At 48.2% G+C, this 24,257-nt stretch overlaps 1 protein-coding gene across 1 annotated transcript in view; it reads right to left on the bottom strand.

Annotated features, from left to right (window-relative positions):
* DCBLD2 (discoidin, CUB and LCCL domain containing 2) overlaps nucleotides 1-23,838 on the bottom strand; it is a 61,776-nt gene extending 37,938 nt beyond the window's left edge. Inside the window, exon 1 of the mRNA XM_066599171.1 lies at nucleotides 23,607-23,838. Within this exon, the coding sequence (XP_066455268.1) occupies nucleotides 23,607-23,700 (94 nt within the window). The 5' untranslated portion in view covers nucleotides 23,701-23,838. The remainder of the gene's footprint in view (nucleotides 1-23,606) is intronic.
* Between the last annotated feature and the right edge of the window lie 419 nt (nucleotides 23,839-24,257).

Here is a 24,257-nt window from a genome sequence, read left to right as displayed (position 1 = left end):
GCCTAACACTTTAAAAAACGCAATGGATCGGTACCATTTTGGAGCACATGTAAATTTTAGATGGTGCTATTAAAATTTTTCTAGGTGAAAAGGTTCCTGACTTCGTTCACCGTGTTGGATAAATGTGTTATTTTGATAGATTAGACTTTCACCGACGTGGTGGCACCAAAAAAATATTATAAAAAGTGTGAACTTTTTTTTTTATTAGTATACTTTAATTTTTTTTTATTTCCACTTTTACTTCTGTACTCCCCATAGGAGCTTGAACTTGCAATTGTTTGATCGCTCATACCACATACTGCAATACTTTAGAATTGCAGCATATGGTCTGCCAGTATTCTATTAGGCACAAATACATGGTAGGGACTCCTGTGCTGGACAACTTAAGTGGACACTTAGGCGAGTACAGAGTTTCTTTATTTTACACCAGTCCATGGTTTGCCAAAAATCGTACGATTGGCCGGATTCATTTGCAATTTCGACTGAGTCGGTATGAAATATTTCAACGTGACATTTCAGCTATTGGCAGACAAAGGTCCGCTAATGCGAACAGTCGCTCTTGTTAGTTTTGTAGCCAAATGGCCCATGAAATGGCCCAAATCAGTCATTTCGGCCAGCTTTTATCTCAAGTGTATGGCCACCTTTCTGGTCTCCTATCATAGACAGCACCAGTTGACAGGTCATCATCTTGCTTTATGGCGTCTTCCCACCGGGGATAGGTTGATTCACTTGAATGGGTGGTCAGCAGTGGCCAGGTGCTAACGTGCATAGTAGAACAGGGGATGTAGCACTGAGCCACCAGAGTCTGCGGAGGTCCCAGAGGTCGGTCCCCCAACAATCAAGGTGGTGGCCAATCCTAGTGATATTCCATTGCTCCATTGTTCTCCCTCTATACACATTTAAGGACAAGCTTAGACTTATACAGCCAATATGAATGTCCCAATCTTTTAAAGTGTTGTTACGTTGAAAGGGAGATGGCACCTTATCGCACCTTTACCCCTATGAGGTTTTACGGTTGGTTTCTAACTGAGCTACCGTATTGTTCTTTACGGTTTATTCTCCCTCAAGATTTTTCTAAAAAGTTTGAAATAAAGAATTAAAAAACACTTAGTGGGGCCTTCCTTGACCCTACTGACATCAGACACTCTCTGTGGTGTATTTTCTACTAAAGCCTAATACACTTCAGCTGGTATTTCCCTCTAGTCATCCTGCAAATATTTGGCAAGTTCCCCCAGAGAAGATTAATGGACCCATCTACAATGGTGAAGGATATACCTGGGTGTGGAGGATCTCTGGGAACAGTATAGGCTGAGTGTGTTGTTCCAACAGTTAAGTATGACGGAGGTTCCATTATGGATTTCGGATGTTTTACGTGGCGTCATACATCCAACGCTGTTTTGTGTTGCTTTGAGGGTATGAATGTATCACGCTTGATTCCGACCCGAACCCTACTGAAGGAACTGGAATGTCGGGTCAGGAAATACGTACAGCGTACATCTCCTTTGACAGAACTCAAACGTTTGCAGGATGAATGAAAGGAAACATCAGCTATAGTAAGAAGTATGCCACGGGGAGTATCCAATGTCATTAGGGCCAAAGGAGCCCCACTAAATAATATTAACATATGGGAATAAATGCTTCTTATTTAGGTGTACAATTACTTTGGTAGGACGGTGCACACAACAGGCCTCCCCTGATGGTATAGAAGATATGATATATAGTCACTCTTATAAGATGGTTACTCCGATCCCGTAGAAATCAAATCGGATCGCTGACACATATCCTACGGTTTAACGAGGCTGAGCAGATTCATGGGTGGTCAAGATGCAAAAGGATGGGGAGGAGATGGCGGAGATAATCTAGTACCTCCCCAGGAGCAAGATCACAGACATAACATTCCTTCAGACGTGACACTTGGTCATCAGCTTTCAGCTAAACCACAAATATGCCCTGAGAACATGTAACACTTCAACGTGTCAGTCTGGATACACGACGCATTTCTGAGGGGGAAGACAAAGTTTAAATATAAACTAAGAGCAGCGAGAAATTCGGGTGGAGAAGGTTCCCCACGGCTACCGCCATAACGTCTATTATCCTTTTACGGGTTCTAAAAGCACCGGCAAGATGATATCTGCTATAAGGGAAACCAAGATGCAGCGTCAGATCAGTCGCACCGGCCCCTGACGGATCCATTTACAATAGGGCCACCGCCTGGTCCCAAATAAGTATACGCTGTCATGATGTCTATTGTCAAACCTGAAGGAATCTGCGACAATGGCGCCAAAAAGAGCTTCCCACATAGATGTGACCCTTTGGGTCTGTTCAGAGGTCCCACTCCGAGCCGCCATTGCAGATCTCCATTAAAATATAGGACGAAAATAGTATTCGGTTCCTGTCCGTCTGACATTTCACGGCGTTCCGTTCGGCGGTGGGTTCCCTTCTTCCAAAACGGAGCAGAAAAATGGAATGCAAAGCACTAGTGTGAACAAGCCCTTATTTAAACCTGGAACCAGGGTCAACCAAAAATTGCTAGATAGACCGCGTGACAAAAAAAAAAAATAAAATGTTGCGATTTATCCGATCGGCTGTCGCGCGCCTATTTCAGAGCTGCGATTTTGCTTCTAGAAAATCCCCACGTCGCACGCAAATGACAGCCGCCGCGCGATTTACATTGCATCACGTTGCAGAAAATCACGTGTGACTTTCGCCCAAAAATCCAACAGGCTGGGATTTCCTGGAACAGTCGCGTCGCAGTGAAGAGACGTTGCATGTTGCGATGCAAACACACAGGCAATCAAAAGATGCGATGTTGCAAAGAAACACTGCAATATTGACGTTGCACAAAACAAGTTCCAATGTCGCCCTCGCTTAGGACTTGTTGTCACACGACCAAATGCTAGAGCTGCACCCCAACTTTGGTGGTACGACACAAAGATCGCAGTTGTACATATCGCTAGTGTGATCCCAATGGGGTCACTTTACAATATAAACGCTGTTGGAGTTTTCGGTTGCGGGCTACAATTGACTTTACCGTCAGACTGCAATACGAGCCGCACGCAACAAACTTTTAATGGCCAAATTGCCAAAGGACAACAACCAGCACAAACTTTTCTTGTTGCGTGACTTTTCGGAGACGATGGCGCCATGTAGCCCTGGTCATACCGTCACCATGCATTCATCAGTTCGCAACTTCTACACTTTTTTAAAAAAAAACATTATGACTTTAAACCAGGTAACAAGCCCAGAGTCTAAAGGGGCATTTAGACAGAGATGATCACTCAAAAGAGTAGAGATGAGTGAGTATACTCGCTAAGGCACATTACTCGAGCGAGTAGTGCCTTAGCCGAGTATCTCCCCGCTCGTCTCTAAAGATTCGGGGGCCGGCGCGGGTGACAGGTGAGTTGCGGAGGGGAGGGGGGGGGGGGTGCGGGGATGAAGAGAGATCTCCCCTCCATTCCTCCGCTCTCCCCCGTCGGTCCCCGAATCTTTAGAGACGAGCTGGGAGATACTCGGATAAGGCACTACTCGCTCGAGTAATGTGCCTTAGCGAGTATACTCGCTCTTCTCTACTTTTGAGCGGTCATTTTGCATAATCTACTAATTGGTACTAATGCCCATTACATGCAACGATTATCACTCAAAAGCCATCTTTTGAGCAATCATCGTTGTCTAAATGGGCCTTCTTACTACCCAACACCGATCCACAATCTAAGAGGCATCTTCACATTGGATGACGACGGTCGTATCAGATAGCTGTGGTAACACATTATCTTATGTGTAATGACTAGCTTCAGCCAAAAGCAGTCACCACCTGGATTAGCGCAGTAATAACGGCAACTTCTGACTGGGCACCAGCTTGGCATAGTCTATGTAGCTCTACGGCAATGCTCACACTTTCCACCGGTATGGCGAAATGATGGAAACCACAAGAGGAGCCCATTATTAACTAAAGGGGTTATCTCCGCAGTGCGATGTGGAGGTACAACAGATCCAGATGTGGAGGTACAACTAGAGTAGTGGATTCTGATATGAACAGAAGAGCAGCAGGTGAAAGAGGAACATGAGGAGTTTGCAATCTGCTAGATAGGTCTTCATCTTCTCCTAGAACCAGTAGAGCATCTGCATTGACAACACCGACGTTGGCAGTTCTGCATTCCAGCGTTCTTGGGACTTGGAACCATTCTAAGAAACAAGCTCCATTTATATAAAGAAAAACCGAAAAGAGCTTTAGAACGCAGAATTCCTAAATAACGAAACATGGCGCTGACATCACTAGGTCTGCAGAGGAATGTTGGGATGCGGCCAGATCCTTGGGCTTTCCTCAGGAAATGACATCAGGCTGCATTTCTGGATACAAAGAAAGTGCAGTATCCTTTATTCCTGCCACATGTCAGCGTCAACAAAACATCTCAAAGACGGCAAGAAAAACGCTTACGTGTCTCAAAAATGCCGCGTCCTTAGTCATAGCGCGATTCCTGTCTAACCCATCAGCATAGTTACATTACAAAAGAGCATAAAAACAATCACATGATCCCATTTCAGTGCGGGGGAGATGATCCTCTGGTGAAGTAATCACATACAAGCAAAGACAGTGCCAATCAGGCCGACAGTCACGGACACATGAAGCGCCGCGCTCGCCAAGGAAGTTAGGTTCAGACTGGCAGATTTGCTCAGGCCATCCTCTCATTGATTTTATTGAGATCTGCCGCGGAAATTCCGTCCGGGATTTCGCCGCGGCAAATCCGCCTGCGGCTGCTAGTCCTGGGCTTGGCCAGCCATGTGGACGAGATTGCTCAGAAATTTTTCGCTGTGGCCAAACCACAAGATTTCCACCGGGATTCGGCTGTGTGGGAACCCAGGCTTAACGTCCTTTAGAACCAAAACACTCTGGTCCTGCACGAGCCAGGTATTTGTGGAATGAACTGCGCTTTTTTTTTTTTTGCACATGCATCGGCATATTTTGCTGTCCTTTTTTCGCACACGACATGCGCATTTGCGCACTGGAAGAAAAAAAAAGTAACAATTGAAATGTTAGTCTAATTAGTCACAGGTATGTGTTTGCGGCTCAATTACGCCATATTTCACGCGCCTCCTAGCGTATTTTGCGTGCATTTGTGTATCATGACTTCTGTAGGGACTTTTGGTGCGCAAATGTACAGAAAAATAGGGGGTTTCTTCTTTTTTTTTTTTTTTGCGCCATCCAAAAACACAGGAAAAATACGTGCGTGTGAACAAACCCACTGAAATCAATGGATTCTATTCTCTGCGTATCACACGTGCAAATACACCCGACGGTGACATATAGCAAGTAAAGACTAGAGATGAGCGAGTATAGTCGCTAAGGAACATTACTGGAGCGAGTAGTGCCTTAGCCGAGTATCTCCCCGCTCGTCTCTAAAGATTCGGGGGCCGGCGCGGGTGACAGGTGAGTTGCGGCGGGGAGCAGGGGGTAGAGAGGCAGAGAGAGAGAGAGATCTCCCCTCTGTTCCTCCCCGCTCTTCCCCGCCGCTCCCCGCCCCCTCGAATCTTTAGAGACGAGCGGGGAGATACTCGGCTAAGGCACTACTCCCTCATCTCTAGTAAAGACCCCTGCACACAATTATCACTCAAGTCATTCAAACGAGCGATACTTGTTCAGCGTGTGAGTGAACCTGTGGCTCACTAGTCGTTAGTGGTTGTTTAAGGTGCGGGGGTCATACACCAAGCATCAGCCAAGCGCGGCACGCCCTCCTGACAACGCGCTTCTCCATCGCCTGATGCCGCACGTCTTCCTTGTAAGATCTGAAAGCTAATCATTACTTCCCCCGTAAATGGATGCGAGTCACTGGGGGATTTCATTAGGTGTAGAGTAAATAAAGTGAAGCGCTCCGACAAGCCGTGAACACTCGCAATTGTATTTCTGCCCACCACCGATCGATCGTGGAACAATGAAGTCTGTGCGCCGGTGAAGGACTGGCGCAGGGCTCTTCAGTTGGCAGTCTTCACGCGTCCCGTCGGTGCAATCACCAGGAAAGCTTCATTACCGCGTTAAGCCTCCATCCGGGCTTACAAGATGCTTTTAGAGGAATTGGAAATGTCAAGTCGATTTGACGAACAAATCGTCTACGAGCCGGAGAAACAATTCACTTAGAGATCTCTGATACAAGATGTATCTGTAGGCACCGATAAGCAGACCGAAAGAAAGTGTGCCCTCATGTCGGCAGGGCCCCTCGGGTAGCTTTGCAGCTGTGGCCCTGCTGACTCCAAAAATGTATTTTTCACTATATTCCCCTATACCTGCTACGGGAATGTGTCAAGTGGGTGGTCCTCACTACTCCCCATCAACGGATGATGTCAGGTGTGATGATCGGATAAAACAATTATTTATTGAATTTTATCCTTCTGATCGATTGATTGAAAAAGGTTAAAGCCGACGTAAATACGGGGAAAATAATTGATTGGAGTTTCCTTGTATGGAAATTAGACACATGACCCTGGAGTGTAGTACAAAAATCATGTGAGGTTTACCTTGCATTAGTTTCAGTGTGAATCCGCATCAGAATGGGAAAATCCAGAAATCTTAGCAACTTCCAAACGAAGGCCGGTCATCGGGGCTAGTCTAGCCGGGCCGGGATGTCACTGCCAACCTTATGGTGTTCTCTCATGTAATGGTGTGGAAAGTATACAGAGAATGGTGGGATCAAGGAAAAACATCCAGCATAAGGGGATCCTAGGGACTGAAAGAACTTGTGGCTGAAAGGGGTCAGAGGAGGATGTCAGGAATCATTCTGACCAACAGCAGCCGCACAGTCAAGAGCACCTGAATATAGTCCCGGTGTTTCAACTAACACGTCTGAAGGCACAACTCGTCGTTCCTTAGCACTGATGGGCTATAACAGCAGATCACTAGTTCCAGCACCATTGTAACAGAAAGGAGAGTTTCCAGTGGGCAAAAGAGTGCAAAAATTGTATCCCGAAGCAGTGGAAAAACATCCCCTGGTCAGATGAATCCAGATTTCTGTTGCACCGTGCTGATGGGAGGTCAGAATTTGGTGTAAGCAGCACGAACAGATGACCCCTTCTTCCAGTCAGCTGGTCAGAACATATCACTTCCATCTAGTTTGCAGCACTACAAGAAGCTTCTTGTCCGCAGGGGCCGATATTCCTGTCAAACAATTTAATCACCTAATGGAATCTCGGCCACAATGAACCGCTCCGGATCTGCAGGCCAAAGGAGGTCCAACGCGCTACTGTAATGATGTAGCCAGAAGTTTCGCTTACTGGCTCCATAAAACTGTTTACAAGGTCCATGCACATTTCGGATGATTGCCAACATTTATGTGAACACCCAAGCAGGACCATATTCTTCACCCATCCAAAAGGGACATCTATGATAGCATCAAATATATATATATTCACACAGAGCCAATTTATTCTAAATATTGGGCATGAACCACAAACTAAGATATTGCTCTGGTCAGACTACAAGGAGACCAAATGCTACAAAGACCCTTTTCTAAAGCATAAGAGAGCAAAACAGCCTTCCCACTAGCAATAATGTGATGCAGATGTCTGGAGGGCTTATCTTCACATGATTCACTAGCTGAACATGCAGTCTGTAGGAAAACCCACAGCAAAGAGGGCAGTAATGGACATGCTAAAGGCAGATATAAAAGGGGCAGTTTTTTTTTTTTTTTAAATGGTTTGTAAGGAGTTTGGGAAACTTTAAGGTTGTTAAAAAACAATCCCTCTGCTTAAGGCCCATTTACACACAAAGATAATCTTTCAAACGATTAAAAGATTGAAAATTTTAGCGATCTTTTTGCATAAAGTGTTAATGGGCACTGATGGCCATTAACACTATCATTTTCAAATTGCATGTAAATGGACCTCCGGGAGTTGTTTGCAGAGCCCAGCATGTGATTAAACACACGCCCAGCTGTGCACACCGCTGCATTGTTCTCCTCTGTGGCTGAACGATTGGACCCTCTATCAATCTCAACAATTGAGAAGAGTTTGAGCTCTGCTCACATGCAGCAATGAGCAATGCTGTATAAACAGGGTGGTTGCAGCTCCTACCGGGCCAGCTGGTTAATGGGGTTGCAATAAAAGTATAAAAAGTGGCATGCCGCAGTGTTCCCATTTACAGCACTGCAGCTATTCGACTTTTACAGGAGCGTTGTAGACACTGATAACAGTGCTAGAAAACAGATATTTCTTATCATAGAAAGGGAGACAAGCACTTCAGCCCCTACCCCAGCAGGAAGTCCCAGCATAACTCCAAGCACCAATCAGCCATGATATGTAAGAAAACCCTCCCATGGTAAACAAGCAGCAGCACTACTATTACGCGGCCGATAAACAGAACAATGACTTTTTCAGCAGTTCTTCTGGAGCACAAATGCTGAGTTCCACTATATAGAGCATCTTCACTTCCTGGTCCTGTGACTTTTTCCCCTCCAGTCACCATAGTTACGTCTTAAAAATAGATTGCAATTTTTTTTAAAATGCACTCACACAGACTATTTCTGTTTAAATTGGGGGAGGAGTACCATTTTTTCCTTGAGGAGAGCACCACAAAAGTGTAGGTAGTCCTATAGGCCATGCAATGTTCCCTGGGAAAAAGCTATGCAAATGAAGAGATGGAAGAATGCCTTCATAGTGCCACCTATTGGACAGAAGCTATCCTACACAGCTCCAGTCATGTTACAAGGTCCGACATCAACTTACTTATTGGAAGGTAGCCTCCCTATAGGTGGCGCTATGAAGGCATCATTTCAGTCTTCTCATTTGCATGATTTATTTCTACAGCATGTTGATGAGATTTGTTGTTAGAATCGCATTCACTTTTCAGCTACTTTAACCCCTTAAGGCCGGCTGCACATGGCAAAGCCAGATTCCGGCTCTGACCCCAGTGTACCTGCTTTTGCTGTACGGCGGATGACCACGGACACTCGCTGTCAGTCATGCGCAGTACAGGCTTTTAAAAAATATTTAGTTTTCCCGCCCAGTCGCTAAGTGATGACGCCGGTACCCGTGGCCTATCCGCAATGACTTAAATGGAGGCCGCCCATGCACAGTATGCAGCAAAATAGAGCATGCTGCGATTTGTCCTCCACTGGTGGAATAAGTGATTTTACATACCTTTTAAAGCATTCCATTTGCTGTGGATCCTCCGTGCCCGCGGATTCTGCAGTAAAAACCCGGTCGTGTTTAAGCTGGCCTAATTGCTCCAGGACGTACAGTTACGTCCTGTGCGTTTGCATAGAGGGGGAATCTGAAGCCTGCCAGATTGCGGTATAATGTATTACAGTATTTCATCATAGTGTAGGCGCGATCAAACTATCGCAAGTTCAAGTCTCCTAAGGGGACTGAAGAAAAAAAAAAGCAAAAAAAATAAATAAAACTTTTTTTTTTAAACATTCCCTTCCCCCCCCCTCCATAATTAAAAAAAACACACAAAAAGAAAAAAAAAAAACAAAAAAAAACAAAACACACAAGTCCGATCTATCAAAGTAACTCATTATTCATCCCAGTAAACTTAGACCGGCGCCACATCCAGACAGGTGAGTAAAATGTATTTTTTGATCCGATGTCTGCAGGCCCGGTGGAGTTCGCTGCAGGATTCTGCACGGGAAAACCATGCGTGCCGGTGGACACGAGGCCTTAATCTTACTGACCCATGCAATAAAAAGTCATGTTATTTTTGCTGCAGTGTGCACACAAAGCCGCTGCAGAAAATCTGCCCCGTGTGAACATACCCTAAACCGAACAGAGAGTTCAGCTCTGAGGAACGCTTACAGCTAACCAAGGATCCCTACAGAAGTTCGGATACACGCTCATCAGCAGATCTACATGCCATTATCTGGAGGAACATCACACCCACGCTGGACGAGCCGTCCTGACCTTCATACATCATATCCAGAGTCTGCACATCATCATCATCATCGGGTCGTTAGAAAAGGCCTTTACAACTGCAAAAAAACTTCTTACGCCAATTTCCCACCATGTGGGGTGCGGGGGGGATTTATCAGAACTGGTGTGTCATACAGGGGGAGGGGGTAGACCGTAGTTACTCGGACCTCCAACATCAAGACCTTCTTTCTCAGCCCAGTTCAGACACCGGGTCGTGTGATACGGCCCCGCCTGTGACAGTCGTGCTCAGTGCATATACAGAGGAGGCTGGCTTACTTACTGAAATAAGCCGAATGGACGACCCCCTCCGATAACATTAGGAAGGGTCACACCACGCAACCTGCTGATTCAACGAGGTCGGAAGCAGATGTCCGGCACCCCTGGACCAGTTAATCCATCTTCTGCCAACGCTTGGAGTAAGATGCTCAGTGGCGCCGCCTTATTAAATTTGACACATCCGGTGTAGATTTACGCTAAAACAAAAATTTAGGACAATTTCAACCGTAAATTATAATGGATCTGTTGTACCAACAGATCAAGAGAGGCGAGCAAAACAGAACATTGAAAATTTTAGTGCCAATGTGGTGCGCGCCAAAACTTGCAGCTTTTCTATACCAGAAGACTTGCCTAAGGGCTGAATGTCCACGGGCGGGTCGGAGTCCACCTGCGGGAGCCCGCTGCAGAATCAAACCCTGCCCGCCGCCAAAGACAATTATTTACCGGTCCGAATCTTCTTCCTCCTGCACTGTGGATGTGTGCAGGCGAACCAAGCACAGTACATTTTTCTTCAACTTCTGCTTTATGGCAGATCCGTGGCCCGTCAGCTGCAGGCGTGCCGCGGATCGGACGGCTTCCATTGACTTTAATGGAAGCCGTCTGCAGGATTCTCAGCAAAACGGAGCATGCTGCGATTTGTTTTTAGAACCAAAAGGCCCGCAAATCAAATCTACAAGCTTTAAGCCTTCCCAATCCAATTTGTATCCTGGTTTTCCTAGGGGGCCCACTCTTTTTCTGCCATTAAAAAACGGCGCCATCTGCTGCCTAAACCCAGTACTGCATGAGGTGACACGTTAGACAGACTCCGACAGCAGAGAGGCTGGCAATATACAGTAAGAGAACCCCGATGGATGTCTTCCAACAAAATGCCTACTGTGCCGCGTTGCGTTTTCCTGCCCTACTGAATACAATGAGCAATGCATACCGAAAGAACACGAAAATGTAGGACATGCCGCGATTATCCCCGCAACGCTCATGACTTCATACAAAAAAAAAAAAAAAAGGGGGTTCATATTGGTGCGTGTCACAACACACAAACCCACTCGATTTTCTCGGGCCATGTGAAAACGGACCAACGGTACGATCTCACATAGCGGAACGGATGCGGATTTTCAAACAGCATAAAATCCAAACCAAAAAAAAAAGAAAAAGGAAAAAAAAGTTTAAAAAAAAAGTGATAGAACCAATTAGTCAACTGTAGTTTGACCAGTTTTGCCCCGGTGACTACGCTGTCACCCCGTCCTCACTGCTCCTGCAGTGCCAATCCCGCTGCGCGGTCCATCTGCGTTTGCTCACATGGCAGCTTTCTCCTATCATTACACACAGCCAGAAACTTGCGGCAAACCTACAGGAAAAAAACCATATAATACAGGGAGGAATTCCAAGATGAAGCGCACAAGGCCTGAATCACGGGCCGTGCCCAACAGATTAAGTAAAGTGGAACAAAGTCCAAACCCCGACCAGAATAACTGGGCACAGCTGCAGCAGCGAGCTGCGTGACTCCACCATCTGATACGCTTCCCTTTGATATGCTGAATAACGCCAAAACCAGTTCACAACATTCGACGCGCTCGCCAACTTCTTGCCTTTCTGACCCGAGAGTCTGTCAGCTGACTCCGGAGCGGTCGCTGAATATGGAGTTTACTGCGTGTATTACATGAGTACTGCAGTGTAACCAGACGTATGCTCCCAATCACAGAGGGTTTGTAGTCCTGCCAGCGAGGCTCTTACTCTGCAGAACGCTTCCTAACATTAAGACGACGCGCTGGAGATGTTCGCTCAACTTATTCCAGATGTGGATGAAAGAAAAGGGTGCAAACGAGAATTCCCAATAATTGCAAAAATTAAATAATTCCGTTAATTATAAACATCTGATTCATTATGAAATCGGCATCGACACTTCGGATAAACGGAGGACATTGTACCATGAAGCCCGAGGACGTAGGTGCGGAGCGCAACTGCATCACCCCCGGACATTGAACGACACATTAACTAAATTGTCCCTCAGGGGCTCATGTGCTAATTAGAAAATATAGCGCTCCCGCCTAACACTGCGAGACGGAATGGGATATGTAGATTAGGAAAAAATCCATTACCGCCCAGATAAATGCTGGCGGTGAATGAGGAGGAACGAGGAACTAGGGCAGGAAATGGGGCAGAAGATATTGGATTTCGTGTTTTATAGGGTTTTTTTACATTATTTTCCCCCAATATTAATGCGAGGCGCATTCAGGCTCGAACGTCTCCTCATTTTTGAATATAGGAGCAGATAGAAACCTGGGACACATTTTAGAAGATGCGGGATGAGTGAGATAAGATGGCGGCAACATGCGCTGCACGAAACCCACGTGACGGCGGCTGGAGGCAAAAGCCATTGCAACACTTAACCCTTCCCAATCCACTGTCTGACCTCTGAAGACATTATGATTTAAAGGGGTTGTCCCGCGAAACAAAGTTGGGGTATACACTTCTGTATGGCCATATTAATGCACTTTGTAATGTACATTGTGCATTAATTATGAGCCATACAGAAGTTATTCACTTACCTGTTCCGTTGCTGGCGTCCTCGTCTCCATGGTGCCGTCTAATTTTCAGCGTCTAATCGCCGGATTAGACGCGCTTGCGCAGTCCGGTCTTCTTTTCTGAATGGGGCCGCTCGTGCCGGAGAGCGGCTCCTCGTATCTCCGCCCCGTCACATGCCGATTCCAGCCAATCAGGAGGCTGGAATCGGCAATGGACCGCACAGAAGACCTGCGGTCCACCGAGGGTGAAGATCCCGGCGGCCATCTTCACAAGGTAAGTAAGAAGTCACCGGAGCGCGAGGATTCAGGTAAGCACTATCCGGTTTTCTTTTTTAACCCTTGCATCGGGTTTGTCTCGCGCCGAACGGGGGGGCTATTGAAAAAAAAAAAACCCCGTTTCGGCGCGGGACAACCCCTTTAAGGTTGTACAGCTCTGATGTTGGAAGACGTCCGTCAGGGTACTCTTACTGTATATTGCCAGCCTCTCTGCTGTTGGAGCCTATCCACCGTGTCACCCCATGCAGTGCTGGCTTTAGCCAGCAGATTGCGCCGTTGTATAACGCCAGAAAAAGAGTAAGCCCCCTAGGAAAACCAGGATACAAATTGGATTGGAAAGAGTTAAAATGGCGACGTTCACATTCCGCAACGGCCTGTAATCATCCGTTTTTTTCACTTGCCCGGAATGACACGCATTGACATTCATCATCAGTTGAGCGAGACGTGGTAAAGGGGTCATAGGCGTGAAAAATGTGCATTCGTAGGTGTGACGTTTAAAAGGCGGACAAATGCCAAGTGAGAACAAACCAATAAGAACCTCGGCCACGCACCAGCCGATCCGACAACATGATTGCACAGTAGGAAGGAATGGTCATGGCGAACTGCCAAATGACTATGGAAAGGGATGGCCTGCAAAGATAGCGTTTCCATAGGATCTGTGTACACCATGCCGCAGGAAGACCCGAAGATGCGGAAGGTTTCCTCCGGGTGATTGCCATGGATCCACCAAGACAGCCTGCTCAACTGGTGGTCCTTCTTCAGGACAATTTTGAAGTGGTTCCTGGTCACCTCACCTTGTATCTAGTGATTTTTGTCTCACATGGACAAATTTGGATTGCGGATTCTGCGATCGCCGTCTGCATGAGCGATCCACCGTAACACACAGGCATTGGAAGCCATGCACTTTCGCGTATTCAGTCAGACTCACACATATTGCGTATTCTGCATGTGGAGGAAAATTTGCGTCAATCTATTCTAGAGCAGTGATTCGGAAAGCCTTTAGCCCCGCCCAGATGATCCCAGAGCAGTTATTTGCCTACTGTATGCGCTAGAATAAAAGTGAACATAACCCCAACGATTTTGACAAACATGTGTCTAGGATGCCTTAACCTGGACGAGAAAAACCAGAAGAAAATCGCAGGTTGGGTCCTCGGATGTTCACAGCCAAGGACCCAAAGGAGAAGGCAGAAGCAGTTCCTAGCGCTTCTAGCTTCTCTCTTGCAGGGACAATCATTTAGAGATGAATAGAGAAAGAGGACGTGTTGCTCCTACTATTCTATCCGGCGATCACGTGATTGCTGTGTGCCCCCGGACGCAGCAGAGCTGTGGGGTCTAATCATTCAGTGTGTCAGATAGGACAACAATAAAGGAGATGGAACAATACCTCTGCAGCGCCACCTATTGGAAGGCGCTGTGTATCGCGCAGAAATCTCGCAGAGGGATCCAACCCGCGCCCCTGCAGGGACCAGTGCGGGTCTCGCCTTCTCCCGCGGCTCCGGTTCTTTGACGTGCCGGCTGCCGGCCAGCCGGCACATACGCAGAGCAGAGCCTGGGCGCCGGGAGACACATTTCCGTGTGGGCCTCTGAGACCGGCACAGAAATAGAGCATGCCATGATTTGTTTTCTGCGCGTATTTTCACGCAGACCAATCGCGTCCGTCTGCATAGGACTGCGTATTGTAATGCAATCCTATGCAGGCGTCCAGGGGTGGAAATTCTGTGGGAAATCCCACCGCAGAATTTTCGCCCGTGTGAAGGGGGCCTAAGGAGAAAAGACAGAGTTGTTGACCCACATAGGTTGACGTCACCAGCTCAGTCACTCGGGCAATGTTTAGACCCATATCAGCTCTGCCAGCGACTGTTACTATAGGGGGAGGTCCGATGGATGCCCAAGTTATAGTGGAAAAGTGGAAAGTGAAATAAAAAAATAAATAAAAACAACCATTTTTATACTCCTGTACAACATTTCAAGCTGTCTGACTGCAATCTCCTCACATACTAAAGGGAGAGAGGGGAAAAAAGAAAATTGGAATCGGCAAGAACCTGCATCTATGGCAGCTGCTAATCAGATGTCAGCCAGCGCCTGGCCAGAGAAACGGACAGATGGGCTCCGTACGCCACCCCGGCGAGGATCCTCGTAACTACAAATGGACGGCTTACTAAGTAGTCACATTACTCATGTTGGCAGATCGAGGCACTGAAAAGACTGTCAACTACTTTTAGCCCCTATTAGCCCGGCTTATTTACTGTAAGTAGGTGACCCTCTGAGTCCGGGGATGTGAGGGTTATACTTACCTCTCTCAGCGTCCATGCTGGAAGGCATCGCTGCACTGCATTGAGAGGCGCTGTTAAGCAGTAGGTGACGGTCTCTTTAAGGCCATTTTATAGCATTCAATTCCCGACAGACTGTGGCCGGCGGACGGGATATTTTTCAATATTTGTGTTTCCTGCATTGTCACTAAGTGATGATGCGGTTACCCATAGCCAATACGCAATATCAGTTGCGTACGGGCTGCGGGTCAGGTGGCCTCCGTTGACTTCAATGGAGACCAACTACGGCAAAACAGAGCATGCTGCGTTTTATCTTCCACTCCCAGAATACGCAATTTGTATCCGTGAGTGTGAACCGCAGCGAAAAACCACAAAATTTCTGCCGGGAAAGCGCTGCTTTAAAGCCCGCGCCACTTTGAAGCGGCTTGGCAGCATGCTTTTCCACCGCAGCTGGCGCTACCATAGAAGAAGCACGGCCGCAGCAGGACAACAAAAAAAAAAAAAGGATGGCCGGCAAATCCGCGCCGCAACGACGGATTCGCCGTCCCGTGTGGATGAGATTTCTGAGACATCTTGTCCACATGGCTGGCTAACTCCGGAATTAGCGGCCGCAGGCGGAAGCGCCCTGTGTGAACCCAGCCTTAGGCCTCATGTCCACGGGGAAAATCAGATCCGCTGCAGATTCTACATGGAGAATCTGCAGCGGGTCCCTCCTGCCCCGCGGACATGAGCGCTGAAAAGAGGAATAAATCAGATTTAATTTACCTCTCACACGCTCCGGATACTTCCTTCGCTGCCGCGTCATCTTCTCTGCGTCGCGGCCGGATCTTCTTTCTTCGGCTCGGCGGATGTGCATGATGACGTCGGTGACGTGCCCCGCGCATGCGCCGGGCCGAAGCAAAATGATCCGGCCGCGACTGAGAGAAGATGGCGCCGCGGAGAAGAGAAGAATTGGAGCGTGTGAGTAAAATCAGATTTTAGGTCTCCCGCGGATCCGGACGGCTTCCATAGGCTTCAATAGAAGCCCGCGGTAGCCGTCCCCGCGGGAGACCCGCATGAAAATGGAGCATGGTCCAGATTTTTTCATGCTCCATTTTTTTTTAAATCACTTTTATTGACGATCCGCGGGTATTTATCTACCCGCGGGTGGTCAATGCATCCCTATGGGGGTGCGGATCCGCGGGCAGGAGAAGAGTTAAAATCCGCTGCGGATTTTAATTCTTATTTTGCCTGTGGACATGAGCCCTTAGGGCTGCAGAGGGTGCTGACATGTAACCATGTGTATTTAGAGGGGTGATCTTGCTGTGTGTCCGAGTCGCACCTAAGAGGCTCGGGCGCAAGTCGCGGACACCTGTCCATACGCTATGCGGTATATGGACGGCCGCACAGCTACATACGTTTTCAGGTCCTCATTCTTGGCCGATATGAGGAATAGGACATGTGAGGGGTTTTTTCAAGCGAACCATCAGTTTGCATAACGGATCAGTGCGCTCCCCACGAATTAACACGGACAGCTAACAAGAGGCAAATACGTGCAAGTCTCGGAGGCTTAGGCGCAATCTGGAGCAGGCGATCGCCTCCGGTTTCCACAGCAATAACCCCCCATAGCATGCTATGGAAAAATGATTTTTCATGCACACGAGCGGAAACCAATTGCGGTTTTCCCTCACGGATGGAAAAAAAACAAAACACAGCATGCCCTATTTTACTGCGGTTCTTGAATGGATGGCTCCTATTGAAATCAATGGAAGCCGTCCGATCCGCGGCCCGCCCGCAATGTCAATTGCTGATTCCACAGGAAAATCAGGGGTTTGAAAAAAAAAAAACTGTACTGCGCATGTGCAGCGGTGGGCACTTCAAGACACTGACAGGTACACAGGGTCGTCGGCGGATACCGTGCATGCCCGTGGGCATGAGGCCTTTGAGTAAGAAGCCATGGTCACATACATCGCGCAGATGTAGGTCATTGAAGGGGGGTCTACCGCATTGGTTCCCCCTCTATGAGCTAGACTAAAGCACCTCTAAGGCCGGTCTCACACGACTGGACTTGATTGCGGTTTCCGCAATCGCCGTCCTTACGGTCAATCTGTGGTAATACCTAGGCATTGGAAGGCATGCATTTGAGGTTGCCCTCACACCTGCAGGTATGAATTGCGTATTCTGAAAGCGAAAGGAAAAATCGTAACGTGCTCTATTTACCGAGAAATCCGCGACCATAGCGCCCATTGTGCGCGGATATACCCTTAGTGGGAAATATGGAAGCACAGATAAATACGGAGACAGCATCCGCTTTATTGGGATTGGCGAGAGGGACTGATCCGATATTAACGGTCTATGACCCTGGTACATCTATGATGTGAAGACCCCTACTATGACTGATGTCTGACAGACAAACAACCTTCAGCCTGCAGTAAGTGGGATTTCACTATTTTTGGAGAAGAAAAAAAAAAAAAAAAAGAAAAAAACATACCACTTCCGTTTTTTTTTTTTGAGCCAAAGTAAATTTCCAAGGAAAGTCAAAGATTCAGGAAGGACATCAAGTCTTCCTGCTGAATTCACTTCTGTCTTTGGCTTTAAAAACCTGTATTAAGAACTTCGATGGCCTTTTGCCAAAAAATGCTGTAAGTGAAACCGCAATCTGTACGAGCTTCAGGAAAAAATAAAATATACAGATAAGGCCGTATGCACACGGGCGGGCATGGACTCTGCATGGGGAATCCTGCACGGAACCCGCTTGTGCCCGGCGACCCTGCGCATCTGTCAGGGTCTTCTTTCTTTTGCACTGCGGATGTGCGCAGAACTAGGTGATGACACGTAATCCACAATCTTTCCGGATAGTCCGCGGATCGGATGGCTTCCCTTGACTTCAATGGAAGCCGTCCGTGCGAAAACGCTCCGAAATGGAGCATGCTGCGATTTTTCCGCTCATGTGCGTGAAACAATCCCTTTTGCATTGCATGTTATAGACTGACATCGCAGCGGAACCCGTGGGCAGATGCCCGCCGCAAAAGTCCATCGGGCCTTACTAATCAGCACAAACATCGACAGAGCAGAAAGCCAGCAGGTAGACCGTTCGACCTCGGGGCCACACTGCCCCCCCAGGAGCCGGACAGAAAGGGAGGACTGACAGCCGAGTGTCACTATCTGCTCCCCGTCTGAGGATGAGAAATCAATATCTCGCTGCTCCGAGGACATTCATTCTACTTTACTGTTAACCAAGCTGACTGGCGCCAATTCCTGGAGGATCAGCATGTACTGGAAGTCCATGACAACATCGCGCCAAAGATGACACGTAAATATATGATGCTCCAATACTGCTGTCCCCTTACAGTAGTCCACTCCGTCAAAAACGGTCCTTAAAGGGGAACTCCACTTTGATTTTTTAGAATCATCCTTCAACAGGATTCAGTTTAAAAAAAAACCAAAAACTGATGGATTTCCGTTTTGTGTTGTGGCCCCTGGTGCTTTTCTTGCGAGACTATGCTGGTGAACGGGGGAAGCGCCAATCCAGTGCAAGTTACTAGTTCGAGCACAACCTAATCAGAAGACCATGCAAATGTCAGCGCAAACGTGTAGGTTAAAATTTGGCGCCATTGTCTCATTGGACCTATATTCATTCCTGGAATCTCAATGTGGTTAAATACCCGAATCTCCCGAAGTTGACAGCAGATGATCTGCCCCTGCCGTAGCAGAAGCAGGTCACTTCAAGTACGCTTTCCTTGCTTCAGTCATTGCGGCGGTCGCAGAAAGCGGATTTCGGCTTCTCACAGGCTACTTCTCAACTTTGCAATTGGGTTTTATTCGCTCTTACAGGGGCCACAAGACTGAAATCCCTGTTCTGTGCCCCCCAGGGTGGAGCATTCAGGCCTTCCTATCCAAGTATGCTATATAGGACACCGGTATAGAGATATAGTCCCGGATCCGTGTTTTGACTGCGCTGTCTATATGAGCGGCGTCCTTCTTGACAGTTTTGGGGCTGAGGGGTCCTAATATGTTGGGACTTCTGACAGAGGAGCGCCCCCAGCACTGGGGCCAGGTACAACATATAGGAGATTTAGCTACAATGTAAAACTATTTTCCAATGGAAACTCCATCTGAGTGCAGAAGAGGGCGGCGCGGGGCGCGCTAATTGCTTCCTGAGTCCCATGTGGAAAATTATCGGAGGGCTGCTGCGTCCCACCGACCGTCAAAAACATAAAGCCTCATAAAACGTTACATAAAACCCAGGATCGATCATTAGTTACATTGTAATGTATCCAGTCATAAACTCATAACATCACTCTGTATAGCTGGGGTATACTGTACAATGGGGAGTCACCGTTACTAGCGGGTACCACAGGGGGCAGTATTGGAGGAGACACTTACTAGTGGGGTACCACAGGGGGCAGTATTGGAGGGGGGGGGGTCACCGTTACTAGCGGGTACCACAGGGGGTAGTATTGGAGGGGGGGGGGGGGGGGTCACCGTTACTAGCGGGTACCACAGGGGGTAGTATTGGAGGGGGTCACCGTTACTAGCGGGGTACCACAGGGAGCAGTATTGGAGGGGGACACCGTTACTAGCAGGTACCACAGGGGGCAGTATTGGAGGGGTCACCGTTACCAGCGGGTACCACAGGGGGTCACCGTTACCAGCGGGTACCACAGGGGGCAGTATTGGAGGGGGTCACTGTTACTAGCGGGTACCACAGGGAGCAGTATTGGAGGGGGTCATTGTTACTAGCAGGTACCACAGGGAGCAGTATTGGAGGGGTCACCGTTACTAGCGGGTACCACAGGGAGCAGTATTGGAGGTGTCACCGTTACTAGCGGGTACCACAGGGAGCAGTATTGGAGGGGGTCATTGTTACTAGCGGGTACCACACGGGGCAGTATTGCAGGAGTCACCGTTACTAGCGGGTACCACAGGGGGCACTACTGAGACCTATTCTTAATATACTTATTAACGGCGTCGTGTAGTAAAATTAATATTTGCAGAGGATACAAAACTATGTTAAGTAACACAAGAGGAGACGATGAGGTTGTAAGAGGATCTGGATAAGTTGGGGGCAGATGAGGTGTAACACTGATAAATGTAAGGTTCTGCACATGGGCAGGAAATCCATGTCACCATCACACACTACATGGGAACCACTGGGGACACGGACATGGGGAAGGACTTAGGGGTTTTAGTTACCTGTAAGCTTAACTGGAGCAACCAGTGTCAGGCAGCTGCTGCCAAGGCAAATGGGATCATGGGGGGCATCAGAAGGGGTCTAGGGGTGCATGACGAGAACATTGTTCTTCCTCTTTACAACTTACTGGTCAGACCACACATGGAACACTGTATACAGCTTTGGGTAGCGGAACTTGAGCGGGTACAAAGGCGGCAACTAAAGTAATAAATGGAATGGGCGGACTACAATACCCAGAGAGGCTGAAGGGCGACCTAATAACTATGTATAATATATCAGGGACAATACAGAGATCCTCCATCATCTATTATACCAGGACTTTAGACGAAGAGGATGCCGCCTTGGTAGTCAGTGGAAGAAAGGTTTCTACATCAACATAGAAGGGGGTTCTTTACTGTAAGAGCAGTGAGACTGTGGAACACTCTGCCTGAGGACGTGGTGATGGCAAATTCGATAAAACCGTTTAAGAGGGCCTGGACACCTTTCTTAAGTGTAACATTACATGTTATATCACTGATTACATCAGAAAGGGCGGTGAGCCGGGATTATTCCAATTGCCAGATTGGAGTCAGGAAGGAATATTTTTCCTAAAATGAGGAACATTGGCTTCTACCTCATTGGGGTTTTTTGCCTTCCTCTGGATCAACATTGGGGGTAATAGGCTGAACTGGATGACATGTCTGTTTACAGCGTTACACACTTACTATAGACACAGCATGGGGCATCGCACATCTCTACATACTGCAGAGGGTCAGTGGGGCATAGCACAGACCCGCCTAACCGCACAAGGTACTGTATGGGGTCAGCGCCGGGGGGCCGAGGGGTCAGCGCCGGTGGGCCGAGGGGTCAGCGCTGGGGGGCCGAGGGCCGATACATTTCAGGGCATCAGTAAGAAAAAAAATAATAAATTTTCCTTGTATCCTCTGAAAGTTTCCGTCTCCCCCACTAAGGCCCCCGTCACGCAGGCGTTCGGCAAAGCGCCGCGACTTACCTTCGTTGATGAGGTGCGCTAATCGCCAAAAAAAAAAATCAAACAGACTCCGCTCAAACATCGCGGTACAATCGAGTGCCGGCCTGAGAGGCGCCATTGAAAACAATGGAAGCATTATACTGCGGTGCTGAAAACGCCGCGGTAATGGCGGGAAAAAAAGCACCTGTGCGCGGGAGGCCTTATGTCCACGGGCGGATCGGATTGCGCATACAGTAGCCCGCAGCTAAATCTGACCCTGCCCGCGGCCGAGTACACCGCTTACCTGTCCGGGTCCTCTATTCTCTCCACTGTGGATGTGTGCGGAAGCGCCGCCGCACAAGCGCAGTGGTTTTTTTTTTACTTTTTAAACCTCCTGCTTCCCCTCGGCCAATCCGCAGTGTCCGCTGATCGGACGGGCCGCAGATCGGACGGGCCGCAGATCGGACGGCTTCCATTGAAGCATGGATTGCACTCACATGGCGTACAAGAGTGACCCTTTTTTTTTTGAACGCTCCCATGGAAAATAATGCGCAATTCTTCAACACGAAACACACAAAAAAAGAAAGAAATTAACCAATCCGATAGAACGGGTTCTTTTTCTGCGCAGATTCTGTCTATCCCGGACTCGGAACTCGCATGTTAAACCGCCGGCGTGGATACAGCCCGGTATGTTCACAAGTTGCGGAATTACTGCGGATCTGCAAAATTCACCCCTCCAATTGAAAGCGCTGAATCTACTCCAGATCCACATCGGCGCAGATTTTAACACGTTTTTTTGAAGCAGATCTGCACCAAAATACACCTGGTAAAACATATGGCAGATACTGGTGCGGATACATACCAAAGGCGTGAACGCGCAACAAGCCGGTCCGGTCACAGACCTCCTCGTATCATCAGTCACCGGAGCGCAAGATATGATTAATAGCCAACACTACTACTAAATAATATTCTGGGGGCTTCATCAGACCACCACAGGGGAGAAGAAGGGGTTAAACACACGATTCCAAGTATGTAACATAAGTGAAGAGGAATATGCTGTAATGTAGATTAGTAATGACAGGTGACAGCAGGAGTGCAATAACTGCATATTACACCTTGTGCACACATATGGCGAGATATACCAGAGCTCACACCTAGATTTGAGTCTATAGGGCTCCCTTCACACGGGTGTATCCGCACATGCAATACACCCATTGTGCGATCGCATTAGACGATACGTGTTCTATTAAAGTGTGTATTACGCACTGCAATAGACCATTTCAGTGGATCGGCGCAAGCACGCAAGAAACCTGTGCATTTCCGCGCCCGTCTGCACTCTTTTTTGCGTGCGCAGACGGGCTTAAGCGATTCCTGGCTATGTAAATGCGCAGTGCGCTGACACCCGTGTGGACGAGCCCGGAGTGACACCGCCAGATTTACGGAAGCCGCGACCCTCTTTGCCATCACATACGCCTGGTTACTTTATTTTTTGTCTAGCTCTGTGGGCGTGGTTTAGGTGGCGCCGAAGTTTAAAAGTCGCACAGCTACTTTCCAACACGGAGAAGGAAGGTGCTCGCTCTTCAGGCGCAACACGCAGTGAATAGAACACAGCGATTTCAGAGGGTTCGTTCACGTGCGCATTTTTGCAATACAAAAAAAAAAAAAAAAGAAGGACTCTTACTGCGCAAAGATCCCCATGGAAGTCAATGGGGAGGAGAGGTGCGCTAATGCAGGCGCAATACGCAAAATACTGCATAAATGCGCTAAGGGAAAAAACATCTGGAAATAATTCACATATCAATACGTTTGTTCGCGCAAATGTATCTGCAGTGCAGTGAAATATACCGATAAGTGCGCAAAACAAAACACCCGCTCATAGCGTAAAAAAGTTGCGCTCCGGCGTGCACAATTGCGCTCATGCTTGTGTGAAGCTGGCCTAATTTAGCTTACAGCGTGCGACTTTTTGATGAATTTGGCTCATTATAGATCGGCGCTTTGACCAAAAGTCGCCATAAAAGTCGAATACGGAAAATTTCCATCATAAAAGGTCTAAAATACACAGAAATACCCAAGAACAAAACATGGAGGAAAACCCATAAATGAGTCATTAGAGATCTATAGGCGCACTGCACGTATATCATATAGGTGATGCATCACACACGTCCGCACATACAGTCACACACAGGCATATACATATATACACGGGCAGCCATGTAGGACCGCCGCAGCCCCCCGGCCCCGCTCACCGTTTTGCACCCCCTCCGCCCGGAGCAGCACGGACAGCACCCAGCCCGTGACGACCAGTAGCAGCCGCCGGCTCAGCATCCCCCCGGTGTCCATCCCCGCAGCAGCCGCGGCCGGGGTGAATACATGCTGGGCGGCGGGAGAGCAGATCCCACACTGATCACAGAGCGGATCCCAGCAGATCCCGGGAGCGCGCACCACTTCCGCCGCCGGACTCCTGTTAACCCCTGACGTCCTGGAGCCGCAGCGCCGACTGCAACAAGTTGTCCCCGCTGCCTCAGTCCGGAGTGCGTAGTGTTAAGGGGAGGTCCTGGGGCAGTAGCCACACCCCCTCCTGATCTATAGTGGCCTATATGTAACCCCCGTATGGGAGAGAGCACCCCCCCCAAAGTATGAGTGACTCCTCCCACAGCACATGTCACGTCCACAGTGGGATGTTTACTCTGTACACACGTGTGACTTGTATGTGGCGGCCGTCCATGTAGTGTGCAGGACGGGACAGCACTGGGGGCGGACAGGCGGGTATAGGACTACATATAGGGGGTCACAGTGCTGTATGAGGGGGACATATAGGACGGGACAGTGCTGGGGGCATATATAGAACTATATATAGGGGGTCATATAAGATACCACACAACATATTGATATATGAC

This window comes from Eleutherodactylus coqui, chromosome 4 (assembly GCF_035609145.1).
Source record: "Eleutherodactylus coqui strain aEleCoq1 chromosome 4, aEleCoq1.hap1, whole genome shotgun sequence".
NCBI classification, from domain to species: domain Eukaryota; kingdom Metazoa; phylum Chordata; class Amphibia; order Anura; family Eleutherodactylidae; genus Eleutherodactylus; species Eleutherodactylus coqui.
This window is presented reverse-complemented; position numbering and strand designations above follow the sequence as displayed.